Genomic DNA, 27,664 nt, shown 5'->3' with positions numbered 1-27,664 from the left:
AGGCAGATTAAACAATAACTAGGTGATTTTGGAGAGACCATTGAGAAAAATGAATTGGCTCCAACAGGATCATTAGATAGGAGCAATAAAGAAAATAACGTAAATATTTATGATCATGGGAGGAAAACCCTCAGAGCGGAGTGGTTGTACCAGGTACGGCACAGCCGGAGCACCACACCCCGCGACCCCACACTTGGGTCTTCTCCCCTGCGTTGCTGCTGTTGCCGCCCATTATGTATTTCATGGGATGGCTCATGTGCTCGGAAAGGAGCCGGAGGCTGGGCTGGTGGCACAAGCCTCCATGCCCAACCACTATATAATTAAAAAATAGCAATAAAAATGAGATAAACCCCAGTTTTGGGATGGTAGTTCATGTCTTGTCTGTGATGTGGCCGTGCTGGCCAGGGGCGGGACCCTGGGCTGTCAGCATCCTGGTGTGCCAAGCTCTGGGTTGGTGCCCAGGGTCTGGTGTTGGGGGACCGGGAGGAGCCGACCTGGGGGGGGGGCACTAGGAGACAAGGCAGCCCCTTTGCCCCCGCTTCTCGCGGCGCGGGGGGCTGCCATCCCGCCGGGACACGGTGGCCGTCAGGGGGATGTTTTGGAGCACGTCGTGCAGCGAGAACATGCTGAAGGAGATCTGCTCGTAGGGCGATCGTGTCCCGTTCTCGTAGAGGCAGGCAAAAGCGATGGCTGGGCCACCGGAGATGGAGGCCTCGTTGTAGGGCAGCTCCATGTAAGCCAGGTCCGAGTAGGCACTCGGGCCCTCGTAGATGACCCACGGCTCGGTCCAGCTCTCCACGTCCCGGGGGAAGGTGCTCAGGTGAACCCCCATGTTGACCCGTGACATGGAGCTGGTGGGGTGGGAGTAGAGGACCCACGTCGGCGCTTGGAAGAAGGGAGCGGGGCTGGGGGTGGCTGCAGGATCCCCTCGGGCCGAGGTGATGCCACGGGCATGGCCGTGATGCTCTGGGGTAGGACAGCCCTCCTTGGGCTCAGCTGGCTCATGGTGGCTATCGGTGGCCACGGCAGGCAGGTCATCACGCGCTGGCTGCCGGGCGGGCAGGTATCGAAACCCCGGGAGTATCCCAGGGAGCAGCTGGCGAGCTGAGCCCTGGAGGGGCATCACGGGGGCCCGGGGGGCAGCGGGGACATACACAAAAGGTGCGGGGAAGCCGATGACACTGCCGTGACAGCCATGGGGGGGCTCAACCAGCCGCTGGACCAGCTGCCCCCCGTGGAAGACGGCACCGTCGTCCGTGCTGAGCGCCTGGACCCTGAAGCCCAAGGGGCTGCGGGCATTGCAGTAGAGGACGTTGGAGCCGTCCTCCTCGTCCACCGAGACCAGCTGGCACTCGCCCGTCTGCAGGTTGGGGATGAACTCCCCGAAGCGCCAGCCCCGGCCATGGTCGTCGCTGTAGAAGGCGAAGGAGTGAGGGGTGGTCTTGCAGAGCTGGCCGAAGCACTCCTTGCAGTCGATGTGGTAGCTGTAGGCGGGCACCAGCAGCCGGCCGGACCGCAGCTGGATCCCGTGCCCGGGGCCCAGCGCAAATGTTGCCCAATCTGGGGAGCAGAGATGGGATGGGGGTGAAGAGTGGCCTCCATGGTGCCCCTGCCATGCCCACTGCGGAAGGGTCTGCAGCCCATCCCCCCCACCTAGCCAAGCGAGGTGGTGGGGTGGGAGGGCAGCAGAGCCCAGTGCCGCCTGGTTGTCCTCATGCAGGATCCTACCCATAGCTATGAGGCCTCTCCATCTTCTCTCCCCCCATGCAAGTGATACAGATACTCCCTCCATCCCTCTCCTTGAGGTCCTCTTCCACCCCATCTCTTTGATGCTTGTGGGCTTCTGACCCCAAGGCCACCTCCAGCCATACCATGGGTGACCAGGAGGCCAAAACCCATGGTTGCCCTCTTGCTGGCTGACCTCCCCACTTCCTCACCCCTCTCCCGTGGGCTACCTTTGATGGCCCCACCAATGACCTGCTGCGTCAGGTCCGTGGCTGTGCTCCAGCTCAGGCCCTGGTCGGTGCTGGTGACGCAGCAGAGGCGGGTGACGTTTTGGCCGGTAACGATCTGGTAGGCTTCAGGCGTCCTGCCCAGCACCGTGATGAAGAAGAGGAAGAGGGTGCCGGTGAACTCATCGTAGAGCGGGCAGGGGTTCATCGACCGGTGATGCTGCAGCGTCGCCGTCTCCAGCACACGCATGTCTTCCCACTGCCGGGGGAGGATGGAGAGGGGTGAGGACCACCCCACCTCACCTCACCCACCCTCCCCATGCGGGTACCTTCAGGAGCTCAGCTGGGCCACGCGCAAGGGGTGGAGGATAACAGACACACACACACACACCCCCCCCCGCCCAGGCTGTCCCCGTGCCCCCAGCCCAGCGTGTCCCCCCAGCCCTGGGTGCACCCCCCTCCCCGTCCCACCTCCACGTAGCTCCCGTAGACGGTGCCGCGGCGCAGCACCAGCAGGTTGGCGTGGGCATCGTCGGCGCTCAGCCGCTCCTCCGCGAAAGCCAGCAGCTTGGCCATGCAGGGCAGGTAGAGCAGCGCGGGCACGCGGTACGTGACGCCGTTGGACTCCTTCTCAAAGAGCACGGTCCGGGCGGGGAAGTACCGGGAGCCCATGGTGTCTACGGCAGAAAGATGCAACAACCCCCACCCCGGTGGGACGATGAAGGATGGGGGGGACCGGCTGGGGTTGCAGGCTGGAAGGGGTTTGGGGTTTAATTTGGTGGGCTTGGGGAACCCTGCGGGAGCGTGGGCTGGAGGGCAGGTCGCTATGGGCAGGGTCCAGGCTGAACGTGTGCTGCCAAGGTGGCAAGTCACCGCCGCTCAAAGGTGGGACAGGATTTTGGGTAGCATCGAAGTGGCTGACCCGGGCTACCCCTAAATTAAATTAAATTAAATTAAATTGTTCTTCAAGATGCTCTTCAAAAGGGGTTTCTGGTAAATGGAGGCCAATCAGCAAAGGGCAGGATGAGACCCACGGTTCCCATCATCACGTGGGTGTTGGGGGGGGGGGGGGGGGAGCAGAGCCCATCTCCGCACAGCCAAGACCCCGGGACCAGCCCAGGCTCCTCACGAGGGGGGTCAGGGAGCATTTTGTCCCGGTCCCTCCAGCGCAGCGGACCCAGCCGGCTCCCCAGCTCCCCTCCCCTGCGGACAGTCCTGGGGTGCATGACACGAACCACGGGGTGCCTGGCTGGGCTGTCCCTGCAGCGGTGGGGTGCGAGCAGTCCCCAAGCCCCTTCCCTTTGGGACAGCAGGAGCGCTGCCAGGGCCAGCTGTCCCCGGGGTACACGTCCCTACGTGTCCCAGGTTGTCACCGCAGGGGGAGATGGGGATCCCACTGTGGGACGCAGCCAGAGCAGCCGAGGGCAACTTTCACCCGTGGTTTAATCAGGAGCTTTTGCATCTCTCCCCATGGAGAAAGCGAAGGCACTCACCGGGTCCTGCTCAGCTGGGGATGTCCCCTCCGTCCCTCGCGCCCCACCACGGGGTAACGCCAGCTCCCGCAGCCGCCGGCTTTCTGCAGAGCCGGTCACCTCACTGCTTTGCCGCCAGCCCCCCCCCGCCCCTTGCAGGGTCCCCCGCCGATGGGTCACGGGGCTCCCGCAGTGGCGGTGGCCAGGAAAAAGCCCTGAGTCAGCAGCGGCAGCCACTCGTGCAGCGCCGGGCAGCACAAAGGCGCCGTTATCCGGGCAGGGCCGAGCCACCTTGCTTGGAATCCCCAGGGGATGCAATAGGAGCTGGGGGGGGTGGGGGGGTGTGCGCGTGCTTGCATCTCCTGCCTCAGTTTCCCTCCTCCTGCAGGCTGAGAGAGGCCAGACCTCCCTGGCCAGGTGCTGCAACCCACGTTCACCATGGTCCACCCCCTCCAGGCTGCGGGCTGTGGTCCGGAGGGTCCCAGCCTTCCCAGGACCCCCACCCGCACACAGCTCAGATGTTAAATTATTCTTATGCTTATATTCCATCCCCGGCACTGGCTTAGCTAAAGGGGCTTGACAAACTTCATACGGCAAGCCACGGATCAGAATCTCCGAGGCGAAAGCTCTGGCTCCGGCTGCAGAATGGGCCGGGCAAGGCCCCCGGGGATTGCCCAGGGCAAACACGCGGCTGCCGTCTCCTCCGCCCTGGCTAGTTACAAACGCCTCCTAAGCCTGGTTAATTTTAGCTAGGGTTGCTGGAGCAGAAAACCATGAAGGTGCTGTTAATCTCACGCTGCTCCTGGGGTTGCGGAGGAGCACCAGTTGCGCTGCAGGAGGTTAACCCTTGCCTCAGCTGGCTTCCCTGGCTCCCTGCCGGGTTTAAACGCAGCCAAGGAAAATTCCAGCATCCGACAGCATCTCTCCCGCTTCCCGGGCTGAGCTGCTGCCCAGCGACCTTCACCCCCAAGGCGAAGCTGCAAGCCAGGCGACCCGGATCCATCATCCCGGTGGCACCAGCCGCGTCCCCGCTGCCGCCCCGAGCGGCAGGAGCAGGAGGAGACGCTGGCTGAGGTCTGACATCCTGCACCGTCAGTGATGGGGGGTGCGCTGGCAACGGGCAAGGGGCAATCATTAACAGGGGTGACGCCAAAGCCGTTGGGTTTGGCACTGCCATCCTGCAAACAATCTGCCCAGCACCGGCACGCCAGCAGGAAGCTGGCTAATGAGCAAAGATGTCCCAGACAGGTTTAATTACGTCCTTCAATAACGAGGCCGCACCCTGAATGAGCAGCGGCCACACCTCCCTCCATCCCTCTCCCAACCGGAGTTGGAGGGTTTGGCCAACGCCGCGAGGGAGGCCCCAACCAAGGCTCTGCTGATAAAGGGATGAGCCCAAGGGACCATCCGTGCCCAGGGACTGGGGACCCTCGCCCAAGAGAGGGGTGAAACCACAGCCCCAAGCTGTCCCAACTGATGCAGAGGCCCCCCCCCCCTGCACCTCATGACACACACGGGAGGGACGTCTCATGGGCCGGTGGGGAAAGGCTGCCAGCCGGCACACCCGGCTTTGGGCAGGATGCTCGGGACGCCCATCCGAAAAACAGCCCCGGCATCGCACGGCGGTTAGCCGCCACTGAGCACGGATGCTGCTGGACGGGAAACCCAACAGCTCTCCCACTCCTTCGAGCGCTGCGTCCCCCCGCCGCACCCTCTTCCTCATTTCCCTCCCCTTTCTCCTTTTTTCCCCTAAATGCCAAAAATCAGGACATACTCTAGTGACCTGCAACCAGCTTGCAGGTAATGACGGCTATTAAATAAAGTCGAATGCAAACAAAATGATTAAGCCCGTGATTAATGATTAAGAGGCAGGAATAGTTAAGCCATTGGGAAAGCCTGCCCGGCAGCAGCGGGCTGTTCCCTTGCCTGGGAGCGGGCAGCAAGGATCACGCAGGATCCGGCCAACGCAGAGCCTTTGGCTCAAGGTCCCCAAGAAGGGACCCACCACCAGCCCGGTGGCCCCCAACAAAGCTCCCCTCACCTTCCCCCTCACGGACAAGAGTCCTGTGGGCCAGCCACGTGCCAGACATGGGGCGAAACCGCAGTGGGTTGTTGTGTGCCCTAGCTGGGAGTTGGGAGCTGCGTCTTCTCCTGGAAAGTGGTCCACAGCAAAGGCAAGCCTAACTGCTTCCTCTTCTTGTGCGGGTGTTGAACGGCGTAAAGATAGGACGTGTACTGGAGCTCTGGCATAACCATTTTCTGGCAGGTTCTGAGAGTCCTGTTGTCCAAGTCCTGTTTGAGGTTGTACCCAAGGATATTTGCAGCCCCTGACTGGAAAGGCAGGAGACCTTTGCTCTTGATGTGGTCCTTCCCCACTGCCTCCTGCTCTGAGAGACAGGTCTCCATGAGCTCCTTCTGTCTTGTTCGCAGGTGATTCACCTCCTTCTCCAGCACCTCCAGTCCTATGGTCTCCTCAATTATCCTCCAGAAGGTCTGGTTGAAGTGCAGGTAGAGCTTCCAGTCCAGCGAGCACCACGCTTTTATCCGTTCCTCGCTTTCTGGAGTTAAGGTTTGGACAGTGTCCTGGCTTCTGGAATTGAGCTTAAAGTAGATCACGTCATCCAGATCCCAGCACAAAGTGTGCTTCAAGAGGATCATGGACTCATCAAAGTAGTCTGCTATCAAGATCAGGTGGAAGTTCTGTTCAATCTCCTTCAAGACTGCCTGGATGTACTTTTTGTTGTCTTCTGCATTGTTATCGTAGCCAAAGTCAAACCACATGAGATTCCTGGCGTAGATGTTTTGCTCGTAATCTGCCTGATGGTAATACTTCATGGGTGATGCCAGGTACTCGTTCACATCCTTGGAGGTCCTGAAGGCAGGGGCATAGTCCTTGTAGTAGATGTAGGCAGACTCCAGCAGAGAAATGGGGTTCCTCAGGATGGAGAAGTAGAAGGTGTTCGCTGCCATCACCTTTTTCACCTGTTTGCGGGGAGGAAGAAGAGAGGCTGTTAGTCCAGAGGCACTGCTTGTTCAGCCAGGTTTCTCCGCAGGTGTAGTGGCTCTTTCTTACCTCTGAGGGGTTAAACCGCAGGTGGTTGCACATGATGTTGTAGTTTTGTCCTATGGCTTGAAATTCCTCCACAAAGCTGGCCAGGAAAGTCTTCGGGTAGCCCAGGTGCACGAGCTGGTCAGCTGGGAGGGCGACAGTGAGGTTGTACCTCTCCACGAACCTGAACATGATATTCAGGATGGTGCTGCTGGCCGTCTTGTGGGTCTTGAGGAACATGACATTAGTCTTGGCACGGCAAGGCATGGAAGGTATCAGCAGCTCCTCGTGGCTCTTCAAGATTCTGCAGGAAGGCAACAGATGGGGAAAAGAGCCTCTCGGTGCTGCACCCCACCTCCGAGACCCGGCAACGCCAAACCCCAGCAGGTTCTGATACTACACCTACAGCTGGTGCAAGACGCCAACCCAAACAAGCCCCATCCCTCAGGTGGAGATGTCGTACAGTTTTCTGCTTCTCCAGGTCCTCACGTACCCAAAGGCTTCAGCTCGATCCCCTTTTCATTTTCCATATGGCTGATTTCACCCCAAAGAGCTGCACTTCAGTTAATTTGATCCCTTGCCTGCCCAAATGTGGACCTAGGACCTAACTTTGGGCCACTGCCCTTCCAGCATTAGCCTAAACCTCATGAGAGTTAAATCAAGTATCACAGGTCAGATCCTTGCTGCCCTGGGCAGATGAAGTCACACAACCTTGCTTCTGCTTCACTTACACGTAATTTTTATTCTTCATATGGAAGAATCCCGACAGGAAGATGAGTCCCAGGCAAAGGCTGAAAATGATGGGACATTTGATATGCCTGGAAAGAAAGAAAGAAGGGTTTCAGTGGATTTTTATCTTCCTTGAACGCGAACCACCAAATTTTGCATTCCCTTGGGAATTTTTATCACAGGGAGCACAATTTTGTGTCTCCATGGTGCCAGCCCCCTTCGGCTCCCGTGTCAGCAGCTCGGGCGTTAGAGGCAGGACAGTGAGAAATTGCACTTTCACTACCACTGTCCTAATTTTGGCCTTTGGCAAGACACAACCTACTTCAGGCAGAGCCCAAGCTCTTCCGACAGCCTCCCACTCTGCTCTGCTGCCTTCTGTTTTGCTTTTCTTTCGGTTTTCTGGGCCTTTAGAGCTTATTCACTATTCAAACTTCTGGTTTATTCATTAGAAAATGAGCCCTTTGTAGGGGTATAAGGAGTTCCTTGGTAAGAAATCTGAGCGGCTCCTGTAATCACATCACTCCAGAAGATGGGGATCTCAAAGAAACACTAAACTTAAATATTTTTTTTTTCAGTATAACTGAGATTTTTCAATACAGAAAACCGATTAATGACGGACTAATTACACCCTGCTTTCAAACAAGAGGACTGCTTCCCTGTCGCGACATCTCCTCCTCCGAGCCCAGCTCTCATGCTCAGCCTCCCCCAGGTCTCCCTTGCATCAGATCTTCTCGCCTTTGCCAGACTTTACACTGCCTGAACCCAAAGGCAGCCCTTTGGACCAAGCACCTCATCTACACGTGCTCTGCCTGGATAATGATGAGGGATGAGTCTCTTCTGGCACCAGTTAGGCAATCACCATGTATCATCAGCGGTGCATTCTAGCTGAGACACGTACGGGATCTTTTGAAGGTTTGATGCCCACCGAAAAGGAACTTTTCATCACCAAGCTTGATCTGATGCCTCTGATCCCAAAAGCTCTTTTAACTCGGTGCACACTCCATGTTTTCAGCCGTTGATTCCAAAATGCAGCAGATCTGGCTTGGGCTTTAGGTTGTTTTGAGAAGATACAGTCTCATTTACCGCATGGGATGGTCGCACTCGTGGTTCCCAGGTGAGCAAGGAAGGCTCCAAGCCTGCCCAGACTGAGGGTCGATGAGGGCAGGTGGCTTGCTGCAGGCTGGACCTGGTGGTCCTTCCTTCTGGCCAAGGGGTCCTCACACATGGCCCTGCTGCACAGGGTGGTGGTTTTCACAGCCTCCAGCTTGTACCACGTGAAAGACACCGAATCGCTCCTTCTAGTCAGCCTAAGGAGAGTGCAACCACCAGCTTCATCATCTGGCACGGGCTACAGCCTCCCGCTGACCGGCCGCAGCACCACAAGCAGGGCTGTGACAGCCTGGATCCGGCCATGGAAAATTAAGAGAGACGATGGGAGCAAAAAGACCAACAGAAGATGGAGAGCCGCAGATAAACCCACGGCCATCGTAGCCAGCTGCGCCAGCTACGGTCGGGGAGCCGCAAACCGAACGTAAACACAGCGGAAGCACGGCGACAGACAGCGGTGTGGCAACACCGTGATGGCAATGCACAAAAGCTTTTGATTTTTCTCGCTGTGCAAAGCTGCCCAAACCCACTTTTGCTCCAAGCTTTGCTTTGCACGAGAGCGCCGTCCTTGTCCAACGGCGCCCCGGCCAAGCAGGAAATCCTCAGGCAGAAGAGCCCTTCCCAAATCCAGGGAGGAGCCTCAGCCACAGCTCGTACCAACCTCTGACGTGAATTTGCAGCAGAGCTTCTGCAGGAAGAGTTTTAAGACATAGCTGCAGACAACCTTTCATCACTATTTCTTATTTTTTTGGTCCCAGGCCTGTTAGGGGGACAGGGGTGAGATCGCTCTACGTGTGTAAGCAGAGATGAGCCAGGAGCAATGCAGAGGGGCCCAGAGGCAGCGAGGGAGCTCTCATCTGTCAAACACAGACGGCGCCTTTCATTTCAACTGAAGCTGACGTTGGTGTGATGGTTTTCTTACCACCTCAAGGCCCCCCATGATATTTTAATAGTCGTTTACTTTTATAAGAGATTACATAGTGCCATCCTGCCCCCAAACCCTCTAACACGTGCCGCACAGCGAGCCCATCCGCAGCGTAACCAGACGCTCCCAGCAGACCCGCTCTGTCCGGACGCGTTTGAAAGCCCCAGACAGGGGCTGCCCTTTGCACCTGGAGACACGGGGACGGGTAACGGTCCAGATTATCTCAGTACGTAAAGCCTCAAAGTGTCGCCGGTGCAGCACACGGGACTGGCGCTGCAGTGCCAAACACGCCCCGCGGGCAAGTTGTGGGCACCGACGTGCCACCAGCGATCCCCGAGGGGCCGCGCAGAGCCCGCCCCGCTCCTCCTGGCACCGGCCTGAAGACAACGGCAACCCGCAGCCGAGGGATGTCCACGGCGTCGCCGCGAGTGGTGGCCACCCAGCCTACGTCGGGCTTGCCAAAATCACGGCAGCTTCCTGGAACGGCCAGTTTTAAGGAGAGACAGAGGTGCCGGTCCCCACATCGAAACGACGAGCTGCTTGTCCAAACGATGGGAAGGTATCTGCCCTCGGGCTGAGGGAGCGAGCAGGGACCGAGAGGGGACCGCGGCCACCTTCCCCCTGCTACAGCTCTGCCCCGGAGGCGTTCAGGGGAAGGACCAAGGGAGGTGATCGCTGGAGGGGGGGGGGGTGAGGTGAGAGGAGGGGGCTGCAGGAATGCGGGGCGCTGGTCATGCAGCACAGTCCTGTCCCCATCGCCCCCAGGGCTCAGCCGCCCGCAAGGGCTCTCAGCGGCTTCAGCACGTCCTGCGAACCTGCACGTGGGGCTTCACCACCCGTTCTGCACCCACCGCCCCGGCACACCTCCGGGAGCCAGCGCCGCTCCCGAAGGCCGTTCCCTTAGCGTCACAGCCCCACATCCCCTCGTGCAGACTGCAAACCTCTGACCAAGCCGCTTCTAAATCCGTACGTGTCGGGCCAACAGACACCATATTTAATGTGGCTAAAACGTCCCCCATCCTTCAATCCCTTCAAGAAAGACAAGTCCCGCTCGTCCCAGAGCCGGTTTGCTGTTGACTGTCTCACACGCGCAGGCTGAAGGTGAACCGGGCAAGTACCTGGTGTTACCGAAAACCCGATCTTTTATACAAACAGCTACAACCACGAGCAGAGGGATTTTGTAACCAGCCGGTGTGTCAATGGGAGCGAGGAGGGCATGACGCATGGCATCACGGCCGCAGGCATTCCTTCCTTCCTCAGCGAGGAAGCATTTCACCTGGGGCACCTGAAGCCCGACGTAGCCGAGAGTCGCGGGGTACTATGGGAGCCACCATCTTTTTCGCCCCATTAACAGAGTCTTTTGCAAAGCGAAGTTCAAGAGAGAAAGCCGCGGTTCGAACGTCGCACAGAAGTTACCCAAGCACGCAAGACGTGCAATCAGCCCGGGAGCACTTGGAGGAAGCACTTGGGAGCCGATTGCTAAGACATAAAATTCTCTTAAGAAGCCAAAACATTTGCAGAGCTGTGAGCAGGGCCGGCGCCGGAGGTTCGACTCGCCTTCCCGACCTGTGCTGTGCCATCTCCCAACCGGGAGGAAAACATGGAAAACCGCCTCTCAGGTTGCACTTGGAGGTGCTGCTACGGATGCTTTAAGGCTTGGGACAACTTTCTCGTTCATTTGGCTCAAGCTGAAAAGAACAGACCTCTGTGTTGACCTAACAAAACTCTTTCAAATTAAAAGACCTGGAATACAGGAAAGAAACATTTGCAGCGAAATTAATCTCTGCCCTGGAGCAAACTGTATGTAACTCTACAGGTTATTAACAGCTCCCAGGGGTTACCTGCACCAGACCTTTCCACAAACGGCGGTTTAATTCCGCCCCCGTGGCGTTCGCCTCCCTCTCCCCTCACCTGGAGGTGCACCCAGGGCTCTTCATGCTGCCTCGCCGCCGCGAGCTAGCAAATATCTCCTCTGCAAATCGACTCCAATACTCCTTTCGTCTACAGGCTCCTCCGGCTCTGAGCGTACACGTCTCTATTTCCAGCATCCCATCGCTGCTATAAACGGCTGGGACAGGTGAGGACGAAGGGAGTGGCTAGGTGTGGGGGTGGGAGGGGTGGAAGTTAATTAATAAGCCATGAAAAGCGTTGGTATGGCACGACATTAACACAGGCACAGGGAACTGCCTCGGGAGACGGGCTTTGCAGCAGGTTTGCGGGGAAGGAAGGGTTTAGCAGGGACCCCCTTCTCTCCCGGCCGCGGGGGGGGAGGCGCGGGGGGCTCTGCGGGCAGGGCTGGGGGGCAGAGGAGAGCATCACCCCCTTCCCTGCCCACCGCCACACCTTTCCTATGGCTTAGGACTGTCATCCTCTGCCAGACACATTCGGCAACAGGAAATTAGGGACAACAGCAGATCAGGAACGGTGTTCACCGATGGGAAATTCCCCTTAAAACATTTAGACTTCAGATTCTTTCCCAGTAAAAATGCAACGGTTGTAGCTGGAGGTTAGAGACCTTGCTGTATCTAGGCCTCAGGAGAGAGAGCCCCTGCCCCTAACCAGGTGTCATTTGATGGTTTGTCTACAAAGCGACTTTCTGGCGCTATTAGCAGCCATTACAGCTTCATTACACGGGAACCGGAGACTCCACCAAGGCTCCTGTATGGCAGCACCTCGCAACCCGCGTCTGACAGTTACAAACCGCCCTGGGAGAGCAGGATCTGTCCTGCGGGTCTGGAGGTGGGGTAACCTCCCCGCGCCGGGGATGAAGTCCATGCTCTCCTCGTTTGGGCAACAAGAAGTTTACCCCCATCGCCCAGCCTGGAACAGGGGATGAAGCTGTTGATTTTGATCTTGTACGGCCGTGCCGCTTCCCACGCTGCCGCCTTCCTAAACCTGGAATGTTGATGGCCCGACCTGCAACATCCTCAGCATTCGGGTATCCTTCTCTCTAAGTCTTCAGAGCGCCCAAATATACAGCATTTCTTTTTAAATCACAACTTCCTCGAGCGAGCCCCAGCTCCAGTGCGTATCAAGATCCAGAGATTAGCAAGGTATAGGGTTGCCTTCCTTGAGTTTCTTGGTAGAACGTGAGCCAAAGTGCTGCTTTACAAAGAATTTCTAGGGTTACTCTTGGCACAGAGTCAGTTGCTGCTGGCAGGGGGGTCACGTTTAACATATTTATTTCTCCTGTTACATTATACACGTCAGCTATGCCGTTCCTAGTTCAGAAGCTGGTAGAGCCCACAAATCACAAAAGACCATTTTTTACACTTTTACAATTGATTCATTGCTCTCTCCTGGGGGTGTTGTACACAAATCGTCAGGTTTGGTTACGCAGGAAAATACAGTGCCGTGCAGGAATATTTGGCTTCATGTGGGGCTGGGCTGCTCCAAGATGGAAAGCGGTGAAGGTCAGCCAGCTGACGCAGAATTAGTTAGCTGGGCAGGATGCTTAATTAATAGCTCCACACTGCCTCTGCTTCACGTCCCTGCTCGCTTAGGGGAGAGCGTCGTGGGTCAGCCCCGGCAGGCAGCTCGGCCCCACGCAGCTGGGATGGGGGGAATCAGAAGGGTAAAAGTGCAAAACCTCTCAAGTCGAGAGAAAGACAGTTTAACAGGTAAAGCAAAAGCCGTACGCAAGGAAAGCAAAAGGAATTCATTCCCCGCTTCCCATCGCAGGCGTTCAGCCATGCCCAGGAAAGCAGGGCTCCGTCACGCGTAATGGTGACTTGGAAGACAGGCGCTGTAACTCTGATTGCCGCCTTCCTCCTGCTTCCCCCAGCTTTTATTGACGAATACGGTGTCATACGGGGTGGGACATCCACCAGGGCAGCTGGGGTCGGCGGTCCCTGCCATGTCGCCTCCCCGCTTCTTGCACAACCCCAGCCTACTCACTGGTGGGGCAGGGTGAGCAGCAGCAAAGACCCCGATGCCCAGCAAGACCTACAACATCACCGTGCTATCAACACTGGTCACAGATCCAAAACACAGCGCCGTACCAGCCACTATGAAGAAAATTAACTCCATCCCAGCCAAAACCAGTACAGTCAAGTGCTTCCTCACTGTGCCAGAAGACCACTGCTTCAAAGCGCTGGGCATCCACATCGTGCTAATATTTAAGTCTGTCCCAGAAGACAAGAGAGTCCTACCGCAATGATTCTGCATAAAAATACCCCTCCACGCACATATATGTACCCACACTGTCTCTCCCTCCTATACACAACAGTGAACCAGTATCTGAAAGCATCACTGAGAATGTGGAAGAGAAGAGTAATACCGGCGTTCAAGGTCTAGGAAAGATACTATAAAATAATCCGACGGTAACTCCTCCCTTCTACTCCCTCAGACTAATTGCTCTATCGTTTAGCTGAAACGGTAAACTTACATTGAGCTTAAGGATCTTCACGTGTAAAGAAGATGGCTAAACGTAGCTGGGCTAGAATTTCTGCAGTCACAGCACCAGGTTATCTGCAAGCCCGGACTCCCTCCCTAGCACTCTCTCCATATGTAGCTGAAAAAAAAAAAAAAAAGCAGTATGGAAAGTTCCGCTTCCCAAAAAGAACCATTCATTTGTAAAGCCTGTATTTTAAACAGTTATGGTCAGTGGTTTGGGGGGAAAAAAAGAGAAAGAACGGTGTAGGAAAAAGGCAGAGAATATAAACAGCCTGATCCGGAAAGAACGAGCTGCATCAGCTTAACTTGGCAGAAAGCAAATCCTGTGTATTTCTTCTCTAACAACGTCACGGACTTTGCCTATTTTTGCATCACCTGATACACAAACAGCACGGGCTGATCGCGTTTCACATTCTGTCTTCTCTTTGCTAACAGCACCATCGTTTCCTCTGCTTAACCCCAGAAGAGGATGGTCAGCTCCTCTCCGAGCGGTCCTGAGGAACAAAGGGAGAGGTGGGCAGCGCACCGACAGCGGGAAGAGGGAGCCGAAGGGGAGAGACCAGAGGGCAGGCCCAAATATTGGCTCTGCAGGTTGCGTAACACGCGCGGCATTTCCATTAAAAGCATCCGTGGAGCCAAGTTGAGGGAGTTGTGACCTTAGTATTGTATCGTGAAGGGTGTTGCAAAACAGCGCTGAGCGTAAGCCGTCGTCCTTAATGCATTCAACAGCTTGCAGCCTTGTAGAGACAGTGTTCTGGTTAAAAACAGAAGGGAAAAAAAAATAAACAAACAGACTCTGTAAGAAGACTTTCTTCCAAGAAAGAGGCTCTGGGTGGAACACGGAAGAGCAGAAATCACTGACAAGCAGCTAATGGAGAAGACAGCTACTGGGTAAGACAACCACCTTTCCCAGTCTCACGGAGTCCAGTGAGGGCTCCCAAACCAGCAGATCCGCGTAAAAACCATCGACCACCCCCCCGTGCACAGCCTATGAGCCAGCGTCCTAGCCATCTCGCAGACCACCCCTCCCGTCTGCGTCTTGCCAGCTTGTCCAGGAGAAGGCTGTCGGAAAAAGCGTCGAACGCTTTGCTGACATCCAGGCAAACAACATCCACTGCTCTCCCCGTGTCGACAGAAAATGTTATTTTGTTGTAGAAGGTGGACAGGGTAGCGACACGATTTACCTTTAGCAAATCCCTGGGAATTTTCCAATCACCTGCTTCATTTGGACACAATACAGCCTGGGTTAAGAGAGTGACATGTACTGGTAAACACGGATGTGACTAGCAAACACTGAGTAGACCAGAAGATGACTCACTAGCAGATGGCTTGGCCTGCCCTCTGATAACAGAAGGGCAACAATGTGGTTTTGTACACTAAACCCTAAATGACAACCTCTCCTGTCATATCAAAACTGAGACAGACTGCAGCAAAAAAAACCCCAACCCAAAACTCCCTCCCAAAACCCCATCTTAGAATAGCCCAGTTGGAAGGGACCTATGATGACCATCCAGTCCAAGTGATGACCTGACCGCTTCAGGGCTGACCAAAAGTTCAAGCATATTATTAAGGGCATTGTCCAAATGCCCCTTAAGCACTGACAGGCTTGGGGCATCGACCACCTCTCCAGGAAGCCTGTTGCAGTGTCTGACCACCCTCTCGGTAACGAAATGCTTCCTAACATCCAGTCTGATCCTCCCCGGTGCAGCTTTGAGCCATTCCCAGGTGTCCTGTCCCTGGATCCCAGAGAGAAAAGAGTTCAGCACCTCCCTCTCGCGTCCCCTCCTCAGGAAGCCACAGAGAGCAACGAGGTCACCCGTCACCCTCCTTTTCTCCAAACTAGCCCAGCCCAAAGTCCTCCTCACAGGACGTGCCTTCCAGCCCTTCACCAGCTGTGTTGCTCTCCTCTGGGCGCATCCAAGGACCTTTACACCCTTCTCAAACGGTGGGGCCCTGCACTGCACGCAGCACTCCAGGCGTGGCCGCGCCAGCACTGGGTACAGCAGGACAGTCCCCTCTCTGGCCCGGCTGGTCCTGTCGTGTCTGATGCCCCCAGGATGCGGTTTGCCCTCCCGGACTGCCCGGGCACGCTGCGGGCTCCTACTGAGCCGCTGTCGACCGGCATCCCCAGGTTCCTTTCTGCAGGGCTGCTCTCCAGCCGCTTCTCCCCCGGTTTACCCTTGTGCTGGCATTACTCTGTCCTAGGTGCAGAATCCAGCACTTGGACTCGTTAAATTCCACGCCATCGATGATTGCCCGATGCCCCGATCCACCCAGATCCCCCTAGATCCCCCTGCAAGGCCTCTTGTCCCTCCAGAGAGTCAGCAGCACTCCCAGTTTGGTATCGTCAGCAAGCTTGGGAATGGGGCATTCAGCTCCTGCATCCTGATCACTGGTTAAAAATATCGAACGGCCCTGGCCCGAGGACTGAGGACCACTGCTGGTGACTGGTCACCAGCCAGATGTAGCCCCAAGCACTGCAACCCTTTGAGCTCTGCCCTTCAGCCAGTTCTTCACCCAGCACAGCGTGAACCCACTCATCTCACAGTTGGACAACTGGTCCAGAAGGATGCTGTGAGGGATGGCATCAAAAGCCTTACTGAAATCTTTACTAAAAAAAATACTCAGACTGAGGAAACAGAGATAGTGCCTGGGATTTGTGGAGGATCAAGCAAGATCGTGAGTAAAAAGGATCATTCCACACTAATCGGTGACTCCTAAGAGGTGTAAAGACAGGTCCAAACACCCCGATCCTCTGACTAGTGTCCCTGGCCAGACCGTATGGACATGCAGCACAGGTGACACACGCTTGTGATGAGAGAATGAACACAAGTAAAATCAGCCTGCTTTAAAAATCAGATCACCTTTCTCTTCCATTAGGTCTTGTGCTGACTTCTGATACTATCCTACACCACCATCTTCTTTCTCTCACGCTCCTGCTTGAGCAAGCCTACTTTTTTAATGCATCTTTTGCAATGAGGGATCCTCCTGAATGCCAGACAGGCTGATTTTCTTTTTCCACTCTTTTATTTTCCTAACTATCGCCAGATCTTCCAAGCTGCTTTTGGGTAGCAGCTGCCTGAACCGTTTTGTGGCCTCATCAACTCGAGCAGGGCGCTGGATGCGGTCACCAGCCTGCCCACTGGCCAGGAAGCCTCAGAACCACCTCCACCAGGGTAAGGGGGCACCTCGGGAAAATAAATCAGTGCTGGTATGCACAGAAATCCCTTTTGCCTTAACGCACTATGTGCATGGTGCAGAGAAAACGCTGGGTGATTTTAACGCCACCGTCATTATCTCTACCCAGCCCGATGTAGTTTGCTGGTTGGGAGGGATACAGACCTGACATCTCTCTGTAAGTCATTAGGGTAACGGCTCTTGCCCTCTGCGAGAGCAATCGGGACGTGCTGTCAGGGTCACGCTGGAAGACAAGGAAGCAGGAACCAATGGCATGCCTAAAGGCTGACCCTGCCAGAAGTCCTGCGACCCCTCCCCTGGCATTTCTCCTCCAACCGATACTACCCAGAAGGCAGGTCTCTGGCCAGGACTCAAACCTGTACGTGCGTGCTGTAGGTGGGACAACACTGATGCCTACTGGGGACAGCCTGCAGGTGGCATCACTAAAGAGGCCATAACTTGATGCTGTCGTGGGCTTTTGGATAAGTGTATTAGATCAAAACAAGGAAGGAAGAGCAACATTTTCACTTGAAGATGGTGGGACAGCATCCACAGGTTCTTCTCCTGCACCTCTGATGCTTCACTTGCACACCCCAAGTGAGAAAATGCCTCCTCTGGCTGGTGTCACCTCACTAATACATCAGAGCAAACCAAGGGGAAAGAGAGCCGGAATATCCACACACAACATCTGCATGCTTGGTTTCAGTGTTCACATTAAATAGGAAACCCACATGATCAAAACCAGTAACGCGTTCTTCTTCAGAAAGAGCAGGCACCCCGGAAAAGAGGAACCACGTTCCTCTACTTGTTCCATCACACTAAAGAAAGAAAACAAGGAGCGTTCCACGTGCTTGCTTGATCCACCAGTTTGTTTATGGCTAACGTGCAGTTTTCGAGCTACAGATGCCATCCTCGTGGGATGGTATCTGCTCGCTTCAGTGCCCGCTGCTCTCAGGAACTGGAGGGCAGCGTCTTGTACGGATTGAGGATCCCTTTGGGGTCCAACATGGCTTTGAAACGCTGCATTAGAAAGACTGCCTCACTGGGTTTGCTGTACTGAATGAACTGCTTTTTCTTGAAGCCCAGTCCATGTTCTGCACTGATGCTGCCGTTGTATCTTGCAGTCCACTCGTACACAAACGGCTCGATGGCATCCAGCAGGGAATGGCGATAGGACTCCGCCGTGATGTTCAAGTGCAAGTTTCCGTCTCCTGGAAGAAAACATTGCAGAGGTGAGTCGGTAAGAAAAATTCAGTGGCCCTGCAATGGAGACTCATTATTGCCTCCTCCATGCACTCAAACAACAGTGCCTTTCTTAGTCTCCAAACTGCGTGAAAAAGGACAAGTTCGCTGCCCTTCTACAAACATCAGGCCTCTCCACGCACAAACAGTTCAAGCAGGATCTTTGTTTTTCCATGCTTTCAGTACAAAATCTGAGGAAGTGTTCTGAGTTCAGCTACGTTCAAATTCCCACTCTTGTGATTTGAAAATTCAAACAACTGTGCCGCATTAATTACTGTCCCACTACCGAGATGGCACGCCAAAGACTTCCCCAATGGTATTTCATAATGATCATTAGGTTTTAATATGGCCCTTCATCACTTTCTCTCTCCCTATTATGTTTGTGCAATGCTCTAAATGCACTTTGGCACTGCGTCAACAGAAACAAAGCAAGCAGAACATTTTCTCCTTTTGCCACTTGCGTGTGACAGTATTTGATTAAGCACATAGTTGCTGGGTATTCGGAAGACAGAACACACAAAGATAAACACAACTTACTTATTCTCACTCGGGAACCTCTTCCTGCATCCCAGCAAATCCTCACAGTACACGGCTTAATCCTCAACACCAAGAGCTACTAGAGGCAGCCTTTGTTACGCAGGCTTGTCTTTCCATGGCTTTCAAATCATCTCAAATCAAGCGTGCTGAAAAGTGTTCTGGTTTTGTTTGGTGGGTTTTTTTAAACAGAACAGCTCTGCTAAGCTACCAATTTACCTGCTTGTAAAATCGAATTAGTTTCAAAGCATTCTGACAAACGTACCAGCCTTTCTGTGCGTTACTTTTACCACTCTCTTTTGAAGGGGTAATGGCTCAGACAAAATTGATTTCCAAAATGACTGATCATTTTGGACAAGAAAGCGTTTATCTACCAAATGTGTCTAAGTACATTAATTAAACTGATGGCCCAATTAAACAACCTACATAAATAGAAAGTAGAGAGCAAGAAGATAGAAATGACCAGTTCAGTGGCTGGCTAGCAACTCGCCATTAATATACAGAATACAGTCTGAAAGCAATGAAATTCAAATACGAAAATCCTTGTACATCCTCCTCTTCTGACAGCTCTCAGCTACTTAGTTTGTGCCTCTCACTGATCTAAACCCAACCTTTAAAACTACTAGGAAGTTGGACAGCATAACCTGGAGCACAAAAGAGCAATCGCCTCCTTTCCCAGCATCCAGACTTACCCAAGTGGCCGTAGCCCACCACGTTTTTGGCACTCCGTCCCAGCCGAGCCCTCGTGTCAGTCACGAGATCATACAGCTTTCCCACGGGGAGAGAGATGTCATATTTGTAGACGTAGCCATCATGAGTGAGGGCCTCTGTGATCCTCTCCCGCAGGCTCCACAGCATCTGATGAATCAAAGACATCCAAATAAACCAAGTACCTCTTGGGTTCCACGCTTTGTGGCACAGAGTGAAAACCAGCCTCGATTCTTTGCATATAACATCAACCTCTGATTTCCCTCGATATCCTCTGCCTCTTGGAAGCTGGTAATAGCGCTTTCTTGGCAGCATCGCACGGCAAAGCGATACACCAACTCTTCTAGCTTGACAGTACCCCGGACAGAAAGAACACAGGCACGGGCATTGTCTCCAAAGCTGTTTTGGCTTTCCCAAGAAGTGGGGACGTGCCTTCTCTACTGAACTGCAAGGGCTGGTTTGGGAACCGGGGCTGGAAGAGACATGGGTCAGTGTAAAAGACTCTGTTCCCCGGGCAGACACAAATCGCTGTCCTTCTCACTGAGACACCGCGTGTCTGACTTGTTCCCTGGGCCCACAGGCTCTGCCTCTAACGCACCGCCGTGCTGGCCTGCAAGACTTTGCTCGCTCCTGGCCTCGTTAACTCAGCTTCTGGTTTCGCTAGCTGTCAGGCAGTTTGTGTCCTACCCCAGCAACTACTGAAAGATGCAACTCACTGTTTTGATATTTTTAGAAGGGGAAGCATCCACTGAAACCTCAAACACTCAGGCCTTCTGGGAAGAGTCAGCAGTGCTAAGTATTCTTTCTCTTAGCATTCTTACTCAATATGCCAAGTAAGCTACCAGATCACTCAGGGATGTTTATATCAAACATCAGTCTGAACATTTCCCTATCAAAAACACAAATCCAAGTAGAGAATCGTGTCAAAGAGATTTGCGCAAGAGGAAACGATGACTTGCCTTTATTTTCTTATCATCTGTTGCTACAGTTCCATCAATGACCAAACCAGAAGTCATGGCCTGTTCTAGGAAGTTGTTCAATTTTTCTTCATCGTGGGTCGAGTTGGAGCCCGAAGTTTCAATTAAAACATAAAAAGGGCTGCCTGAAAGTGAGGGAGAACAGAATAAGGAGATGCTCTGGGGTAAAAGCACAGGAATTTGGCGCAGGTTCTGGAGCTTGGCACATTTCATGAGGTCACTCTACTGCCCAGATTCTCTGGTGCCAGGCAGAAGGGCCGCTCGAACGGCAATCTTTTACCTGCAGGGCATTTCACTTACACGCTCTATCCTTTATCTAGCCACTGCTCTTCAGAAAACCAGCAGTTTTGTGGGAACAAGTAGAAGCAAAAAGTCTTATCATCAAAGACTTCTACCAAACATGTTTGGAATTGAATACTGGGTACAAAAATTATGAGGGATGCCCACATGCTCATTGACATATAGAACTAGGCTAAAAATCCCCAAGCGGTACAATGTCTCCTTCCACAGCATGAATGACGCTGGTACCTGTCACTGGGCTGGACAGTTTGAGATGTCTCTCAACCAATTCCATGCACTTCTCATCCATGAACTCATAGGCAGACAGGATCTCTCCCAGCATGGCTCTGCAGGTTGTAAACGTTTCCAGAACCTTAGCGAAACTCTGACACCCTTCAGACAGAACAGAGAGAGGAATCAGGAACAAAAAACAGCCCCTCAAAACCTTGTAAAAAGGTTTTAAAGAGTCTATCAGGCTTCAAGTCATCTTTCCCATCTCCAGAAAATGTAAACTGCTACCCTGCGTGGGTTTAGATCAGCAGTGCCCGTAAAGGTGTCAGCTGGGAAAGCTTTTAGAGCAGAACAGCCGGAGGATGTAGCAATTAGTCTTTGCTGTGGCAAGGACCTCTTGAACACTCTAAGACAGTCCATACCAAAATGACTGTGCCAGCCTCGGTTCTCAGCACAGGCAAGAAGGCAACCCAAGAGAGATCCAAAGGCCACTGTGAGAGTCCAGGCAAATCCTGGGGTCCACTGCACGTATTCCACAGGTCTGTCAGCGCTTGGAGTCTACTCATCCCCTCCCTCCTAGGCGTTCAGCTCTCTGCTCTCAAGGCCACATCTGACATGAACAAGCTGTTTGTGAAGCCCCTGATGGCCTTGGAGGTTTTTGAGTAAAAAAACCCCAGTCTCATTGAAGGGTCCCCACAAACAACTCTGCTAAAAAGCCTCGGTAGGGACACCTCGGCTGAGGCTCCCTCGGAAGCAGCTTTTAAGCAGCCATACAGCGCCATACTATTTCTCAGAGACAAGCTGATGGTGGCAGTCTAGCTCAGCAGGCTGACCAGTGCTTTCCTCTCTCCGTTCCTATTCCCTTCCCAGCCTCTGAATTCAGGTGTGAAATTATTAACGTCAGCACCTACCTAGGAATGCCAGATTCACAGCCTTAGGTTTCTGAGGACAGAGTATGGAGACAGCAGTGATAACTCCCAAGGTCCCCTCGGATCCGATGAAAAGCTGCTTCAAATCATAGCCAGTGTTATCTTTGCGCAGAGACGCCAAGCAGTCCAGAGCTGAGCCATCAGCCAGCACCTGTGGGGAGACGGAGACCCAGTCAAAGCACCTACGTGGAAATCTGCTGTCGTAGGTTTGTCTACTGCCAAGCTGACAAAAAGCTGCCACTAGCCTCAAGCAGTGGATGCCAGCTGCAGCCCGTCCCCACCCTCTTGGCACTGTTCCTCCACGCCCGGCTCTTCCTCCCCTCTAAATCGTACCTGAGTCTTCCCCCAAACTTCTTTTTTTACAGTGCTGTTTGCACGTGTGCCAGCAGGACAAGTAGTAATAGAAGATCGAGTTTGCTCTGCTTTTCTTACCAGTGGTGGAGAGGATCAGCCATTCTTTGCAGCCCTAGCTCCCATTATTCAACGGAAACAAGGAACACTATTTGAAACAGTGAACCCAGTTAACTAGAATGAAGTGAGCCCTCCACCACTTGAGCCTTGAATCAAGGCTGACTGTCTCTAAGACATGTTATTAAAGGCTGTTTTGACACTAGAGGGACTAACCTGAGACAAAAGCTCTCCTTTCTGGGCCTGCACAATAAAACCAAACCAGGCTTTCGTTACTCAGCCAATTTATTTCTATTACCTCTCTGCTCCCAAGCCCTGAAATCTTTTAGAACCACCCATCCCAGCCTTTCCACAGAGAGGCACAGGCCTGGAGGGCTGAAGCAGGCTGAAGCAAAGACTCTAGGAGAAAGCCAGCAGCCAAACAAACCCAAAGCAGACAGCTCTATTAAAACGCAAGTGAGCAGCCACTAGAAGAGAGTGCTGTAGGATGGATTTAGCAGAGCGTTCCAGAGAGGAACCAACCTCACGCAGGTTACTTGGGATCACTAAATCTCTCCCTACTTTCTTTCCACCTCTCTGGATTAGAAAACCACCTGATATCACTTCTGCCAGTAAGGACAGAGGTGGAAGCTGGAAACTGCGGTAGCAATAACAGATGCTACGCACACGAAGACACTTGTTGCCCCTTCTCAAAAGGGCCAGACAAGGAAAAGTTAAGAGTGGAAGCCTGGAGAAGAACTTGTGTGCATAATGCAGAGCTAAGGGCTAGAGCAGCAGGAAACAAGGTAAGAAGTAGAGGTTCAAACACGGAAGGGAAGTGCCAGGTACTCGCCTTACCACTTCCAGTCCTAGCACTGTCCCTCGGAGAGAGCCGTATCTCAAAAGCCGTAAGCCTCCAGCATTCGTGGCCACATTGCCACCGATGTGACAGCTACCTTTCGCTCCCAGGTCAAGTGGCATGATAAACCCCTGCTCCTCCAAGTACTCATTGAGTTTCTCCAAGATGCAGCCAGCTTGGCACACAAGGATTCCTGAAACACAAATGTCCGGCTACAAGCTGATGCCCAAGAAGAAGGTGCCTCCGCAAAAGATGGGATAAGTACAAGCAGATGCAACCACCTCTTCCTTCAAAATTCTCCGGGATTCAATTTAAACGCACAAGGAGTCCGTGCATGCTACAGGGCACTGTCCTACCCCTCCTTAAGCCGAGGGGAGCTTTGCCATTGCAAACACCTGGTCATCGGCAACTCCGGACAGGTACAACACAACAACATCAAGTATATCTCTGCCACCTGTTCTCTCTCCCTCTGTTTTAAGAATTGAAATACTCAAACCAGCCTGATTCCTAACTCTCCAAACACCCTGTAAGTTTTCTCCATCCCTTCCTTTCCTCTGCTAGTGTAGTTACCAGGTGCTGCCTTCGACATCATCATCCTGCTCTGCCTTTTAGGTTTCTCGTTTAATTTACGAACAGGTAATAGGATGTCCATGTTTCTCTTCTCTCTTTCTGCCACCATATATATTTTCACATCTGCTACTGTTACAATCTAAGGATTATATCAGCAGCAGGAGCTGGGATGAAACAAACCTCTGACACCCCTTACGATGCTGCTGGGCTGAACCTTGCTGATCCTGCAGTTATCGGCTCCCAGGAAAATGGCTGGTTTAGGGCCTGGGACTCATTTCTGTGCCTCACGTCTCTACGGTATTTACCGGACACCTTGTCAAAGCTGATGATCTGGTTCATGAGAACAGTGGAGAGAATGATCTCATCAAAGACAGGAACGCTGCCCCCAACAAGGCCGGTGTTACCCCCCTGCGGGTTCACTGCCAGGTTCCTCTCGTAGCAGTACCTGGAAGGAAAAAGGTTTCTGCAAGTCTTACATTTTTTAAGGCATAATCCAGTCTATCAGAAGAGTTTCACCTCCACGTGAAAGTCTACTGTTGTGAGAGTGCTCAACACTCCTTAAAATTAAGCAGTGTTTAGCCTAAAGATTAAATTGATGTGAAGGGGCAGTTTCGCTGCACAAGTGAGAAAGCCCAACTCCTCACTAAACTCACCCCAGCACGGAGCAAAGGAACGAACACTTGGGGTGACCCCCACGCACATCTACAGATCGGCCACGCAACATCTGCCTGGAAATCACCGCTCGCTCTGCTTATACGTAAGCTCTTTATGCAGCAGTCTCTGTTAACAACCTGACTTCCTCAGTGGGCTCTGACAGACAACCTCTGGCAGTGGTTTAAGACATTACTGCCCTCCTCCTCCCCTCAAGAAATTAATGCCCTGCGGGTAACGAAGAACATGCACCAATGCCTCAGCTGCTTCACCTTCCAGCCTGCCACAGCCCTGCAAAGCACCATCCATCACATCCTCTGCAAACTCACAGAAGTTCTTGCACAACAGATGGCACGAAGCCGCGCCAACGGTTACATCAGAAGGCCTGACTTTACTGTGCCCTAGATCTGTTTTAACAGAGCCGGGAGCAGGTTCGTGCAGCTTTTAGCCCTTCAGCCGAACGGCGATCCTGCACGCTGACACCCAACTGGAGCCACGCTCACATCAGCGAACCAGGGAAGCGTTCTTAGTGATTTAGCCGACAAAGCATTAAGTCCCGAAACTGCCTGATTCTGGCCTAACCTTTACCTTTTCAGACAGACCTTCCTGAATCCTTCAACACAACCGCTCCTCTGGAGCACCGGTACAGCGTTTGACAATTTAGTAGAGCAGAAAAGTCATCAATACTGAATCCACCTGCCTATCTCTCCCCCCTCCATTTCTCTCCTCCACACTAACTTTGATTTGAGAAGTCTGCTGCTGCCCGCTTAGCCATTGCCAGGAAAGATGAATTTGGTTTTGCGAAACAAACGAAACTTTGGCCTTTGTTTCTGCCTGATACTGAAACGACACCATGAGCCCAGAAAAGCCAAGGGCCAGGGAGAGAACCGAGCCTGGGAAATACAAGGGACAAGTGGAAATCCCTTTCTGCCTTGAAAAATTTCAGCTCTCTATGTGGAAATATTCCTAATTAGGAAACTGTAGGTTTTTTAGACAAGCAACACTGCCTACCCATCGGTACACACACGCATACCCCCTGCATGCAGTGTCTCCCGCCCTGGAAGCAGCTGGAAGAAAAGGTATGTCAGGAAAGAGCAGGCAGCCCCAGGGCAGCGGGGATATCAAGAGCAGAAGGGAGAGCTGAAGTCACCCGAGCTCAACTGCAAGGCATGCAGTCAAGAAGAAAACAGCTTCAGCAACTGGTGCCTGAACATCTGGAAGTTCCCTTCACCTGCCGGATCCTCCCGGACCAAACTCGAGTTTCCTCACCACAAAGCCCAGCAGAAAAGGTGCACGTTACCTGAGAACTTGAGACACCTCTGCTGTCGTCTGCGGCTTCAACATCAGCTTGCTACAGCCTGCAAGGAAAGCAAGGGACTCTCAGGGCAAGTTGTGTGCTCTACAGAGGTCAGAAAGGAAAAGGTGATAAAGCACCTTGTCCGAAATACCCACGCTCCCTCCACATTTTAACCGCTTTTAAAACAAACATTTTCAATAGCAGGCTTTCTCTTAAAGCATTGTAAAGACTCTGCATGTATACAGAGACTTGGTAGCCAGCGGGGACAATGGGAACGGTTTTATATTCTCATGAAATCTTTGACAGAGGAACAGAAAATTCACCCTTGTTTTCTGAGGTTCAGCCAAAAGTGTTAACTGAATCAATTTGTTTCAGGAAAAAAATAATTAGTAAGTTAAAAGGGCTTAGGTTTTTGGGGTTTTTTAAATGAAAGCCTGAAAGATTACCAGATATTAGGCAATTCTCAAGGGAATATTTTCTACGAGGAAAACTCTGTAAAGACGTGGTCTGCTATAAATAAAGATGAGATCTTCTTTGGCGTACTTTTCATTCTGGTACGTTAACGGAGGCAGAGAGGAGGTTTTACCAAAATCAAAAAAATAAACAAGCTCGCTTACCTCGGACTGATTTAAGCCAGTCCACGTTAAATGGTTTCAATTCCTCGGGATCTGTGACGACTCTACCTGGCATGATGCGCTCAAAGCAAGCCACGTCGCTGTCAGACAGGCGGGAGAAGGGCAGCCGCTGCACTCGGTAACGCTCGCTGGTCAGCGTGACCTCCTGGGAGCTGGGGCAGGCTGCGTGGAACGCTCTGCTGCTCCCCACGCCCCACGGCCGGGAAGCCACACTCGTGGGCGCACCTGGGGGTTCCCTCCGCCGCAGAGTCCCCGGGGCAGAAGCCTCTGCCGAGATCCTCCCGTGGAAGCTCGCCAGCCGTCTTAGCCGAGTCCAGCGGCTCCAGAGGGAGCGGCGGGGGGCGGCGGAGGAAATCCCCATGGTCACCCTGGAAAGCAGAGGCCTAGCTCGTGTGGGACATCCCGCCTCGCCGCCCGGGCTCGGGGGGGGTCCCTCTCCCGGAGGAAGCGGCCGAGGCTGCTCTCCCGCTTTGCGAGGGGCTGCGAACTAGGCCGCTCGCGTGTGACAACCACCCGGCCAGGCGATACCCGGCGTGGGGGGGGACGGACACCCATGGGGTGAGGGGGGGGTCACCCACCGCGCAGCGCCTCAGACAGCAGCTTTCCCTTCCGCCAAACCCCAGCGCGCCGGACACGGCAGCCTCACGCACCCCTGAAGAGAGGGCAAACCCCTCCCGCCCGCCCCGCTTCCTCAGGCAGCCTCAGGCGTGTCCCGGCGCAGGCAGCAGCGGAGGCGGGGCGGCTGTGAGGAGCCGCCGGGCCCGGGTCCCCCGGCACGGCCAGGCCCAGGGCGCCGCCGCCGCCGCCGCTCACCCACGGCGCATGCGCTGAGCACGGGCGGCAGGGGGAGCAGCGCCGCCTGGCGGCAGGAGGCCGACACAGCGCCCGCCCCGCGGCGGTCCTAGCGCCCGCCCGGGGTCAGCCCGCCCACGCGTGTCCTCGCAGGGTTCATGCGCGCCGCCCACGCGTGACAGCTGCTGCCCGACACGCAGGGCACGCCAACGTCCTCGTGTACAGTCACCCACCCGCCCGCTGTAACCACAAGCCACAAGGCGCTCTCGTACGTTGTTGCTCCCAAAAATACTTTATTTATAACAATATATCCATTATCTATAACATGATCCAAAAATACAGATATACATTTTTACTTTACATTCCATTTTTTGTTTTTTAATAAAAAGATTTATATTCTCTTCCATTTACAAAGGGAACATAGATCTAATTCCTTCAAAAAATAGAACAATCGGGTTTAAAGTCGTTTCACCTCCAGTTTGGACGAGCTGCAATAAAGCTGAACCCCGCAGGGAATGCGGGGCTTTCGACAATCTTTAGTGGAACGTTCCTTTACGTATCACAGTCTTGTTCACCCTTCTCCAGAAAAGTATATTTAACACTGTACATTCAAAATTCAGGAGAAAGATTTAAATCCTTTCGTAAGCAAAAACGAAGGCTACTGGTATTTCTGTCTACAAAGAGTTTAAAAAAAAATTTAAAGCCAGGTGTACGTGGCCGAGAGAGGCTCTTGAGGCTGCCAGAGCCCCCGTGCTGGTCTGTTCCGA

At 53.6% G+C, this 27,664-nt stretch overlaps 3 protein-coding genes across 10 annotated transcripts; all 3 read right to left on the bottom strand.

Annotated features, from left to right (window-relative positions):
* Window positions 1-26: 26 nt before the first annotated feature.
* NEU4 (neuraminidase 4) lies at window positions 27-11,247 on the bottom strand. Its single transcript, XM_075760668.1, has 4 exons — window positions 11,146-11,247; window positions 2,424-2,629; window positions 1,956-2,211; window positions 27-1,560 (listed from the first exon to the last, which is right to left on the bottom strand). The coding sequence occupies exons 2-4, from the start codon at window positions 2,622-2,624 to the stop codon at window positions 509-511; spliced, it is 1,509 nt and encodes a 502-aa protein (XP_075616783.1). The 5' UTR covers window positions 2,625-2,629; window positions 11,146-11,247; the 3' UTR covers window positions 27-508.
* GAL3ST2 (galactose-3-O-sulfotransferase 2) lies at window positions 5,266-19,413 on the bottom strand. 5 transcript variants are annotated; one of them, XM_075760671.1, is made up of 5 exons: window positions 16,494-17,459; window positions 13,622-14,383; window positions 7,205-7,291; window positions 6,498-6,777; window positions 5,266-6,406 (listed from the first exon to the last, which is right to left on the bottom strand). In XM_075760671.1, coding segments are annotated over exons 2-5 (1,230 nt in total). In that variant the 5' UTR covers window positions 13,624-14,383; window positions 16,494-17,459; the 3' UTR covers window positions 5,266-5,545. The 5 variants fall into 5 exon arrangements, with proteins under 5 accessions (XP_075616786.1, XP_075616787.1, XP_075616784.1 ...); XM_075760672.1 differs by lacking the exons at window positions 13,622-14,383; window positions 16,494-17,459 and adding an exon at window positions 19,275-19,413; XM_075760669.1 differs by lacking the exons at window positions 13,622-14,383; window positions 16,494-17,459 and adding an exon at window positions 17,538-17,716.
* D2HGDH (D-2-hydroxyglutarate dehydrogenase) lies at window positions 17,589-26,940 on the bottom strand. Of its 4 annotated transcripts, none has more exons than XM_075760663.1 (10): window positions 26,756-26,940; window positions 26,088-26,473; window positions 25,474-25,531; window positions 23,828-23,967; window positions 22,952-23,145; window positions 21,689-21,857; window positions 20,796-20,939; window positions 20,250-20,392; window positions 19,275-19,440; window positions 17,589-18,017 (listed from the first exon to the last, which is right to left on the bottom strand). In XM_075760663.1, exons 2-10 carry the CDS (start codon window positions 26,464-26,466, stop codon window positions 17,758-17,760), a joined length of 1,653 nt encoding a protein of 550 aa, XP_075616778.1. In that variant the 5' UTR covers window positions 26,467-26,473; window positions 26,756-26,940; the 3' UTR covers window positions 17,589-17,757. The 4 variants fall into 4 exon arrangements, with proteins under 4 accessions (XP_075616778.1, XP_075616781.1, XP_075616779.1 ...); XM_075760666.1 differs by having other exon boundaries at window positions 23,703-23,967; window positions 26,756-26,929; XM_075760664.1 differs by having other exon boundaries at window positions 23,703-23,967; window positions 26,088-26,920.
* Window positions 26,941-27,664: the final 724 nt, after the last annotated feature.

The sequence above is a fragment of the Balearica regulorum genome, chromosome 9 (genome assembly GCF_011004875.1).
Source record: "Balearica regulorum gibbericeps isolate bBalReg1 chromosome 9, bBalReg1.pri, whole genome shotgun sequence".
In the NCBI taxonomy this organism is placed as follows: Eukaryota; Metazoa; Chordata; class Aves; order Gruiformes; family Gruidae; genus Balearica; species Balearica regulorum.
Note: the sequence above shows the minus strand (reverse complement) of the source record. Positions and strands in the feature narration are given on the sequence as shown.

Coding starts and splice junctions, on each gene's coding strand:
- NEU4 (XM_075760668.1), bottom strand. CDS start 2,624: ATGGGCTCCCGGTACTTCCCCGCCCGGACCGTGCTCTTTGAGAAGGAG. Junction 2,212..2,423: donor TCTACGGGAGCTACGTGGAG/GTGGGACGGGGA, acceptor CTCCCCCGGCAG/TGGGAAGACATGCGTGTGCT. Junction 1,561..1,955: donor CATTGGTGGGGCCATCAAAG/GTAGCCCACGGG, acceptor TCTGCTCCCCAG/ATTGGGCAACATTTGCGCTG.
- D2HGDH (XM_075760663.1), bottom strand. CDS start 26,466: ATGGGGATTTCCTCCGCCGCCCCCCGCCGCTCCCTCTGGAGCCGCTGG. Junction 21,858..22,951: donor CAGTGCTAGGACTGGAAGTG/GTAAGGCGAGTA, acceptor GTCTCCCCACAG/GTGCTGGCTGATGGCTCAGC. Junction 20,393..20,795: donor ACTGTCCAGCCCAGTGACAG/GTACCAGCGTCA, acceptor CCTCACTTTCAG/GCAGCCCTTTTTATGTTTTA.
- GAL3ST2 (XM_075760669.1), bottom strand. CDS start 17,716: ATGGCATCTGTAGCTCGAAAACTGCACGTTAGCCATAAACAAACTGGT. Junction 7,292..17,537: donor GCGTTACTGGTTTTGATCAT/GTGGGTTTCCTA, acceptor CTTTCTTTCCAG/GCATATCAAATGTCCCATCA. Junction 6,778..7,204: donor ATGAAGAATAAAAATTACGT/GTAAGTGAAGCA, acceptor GCCTTCCTGCAG/AATCTTGAAGAGCCACGAGG.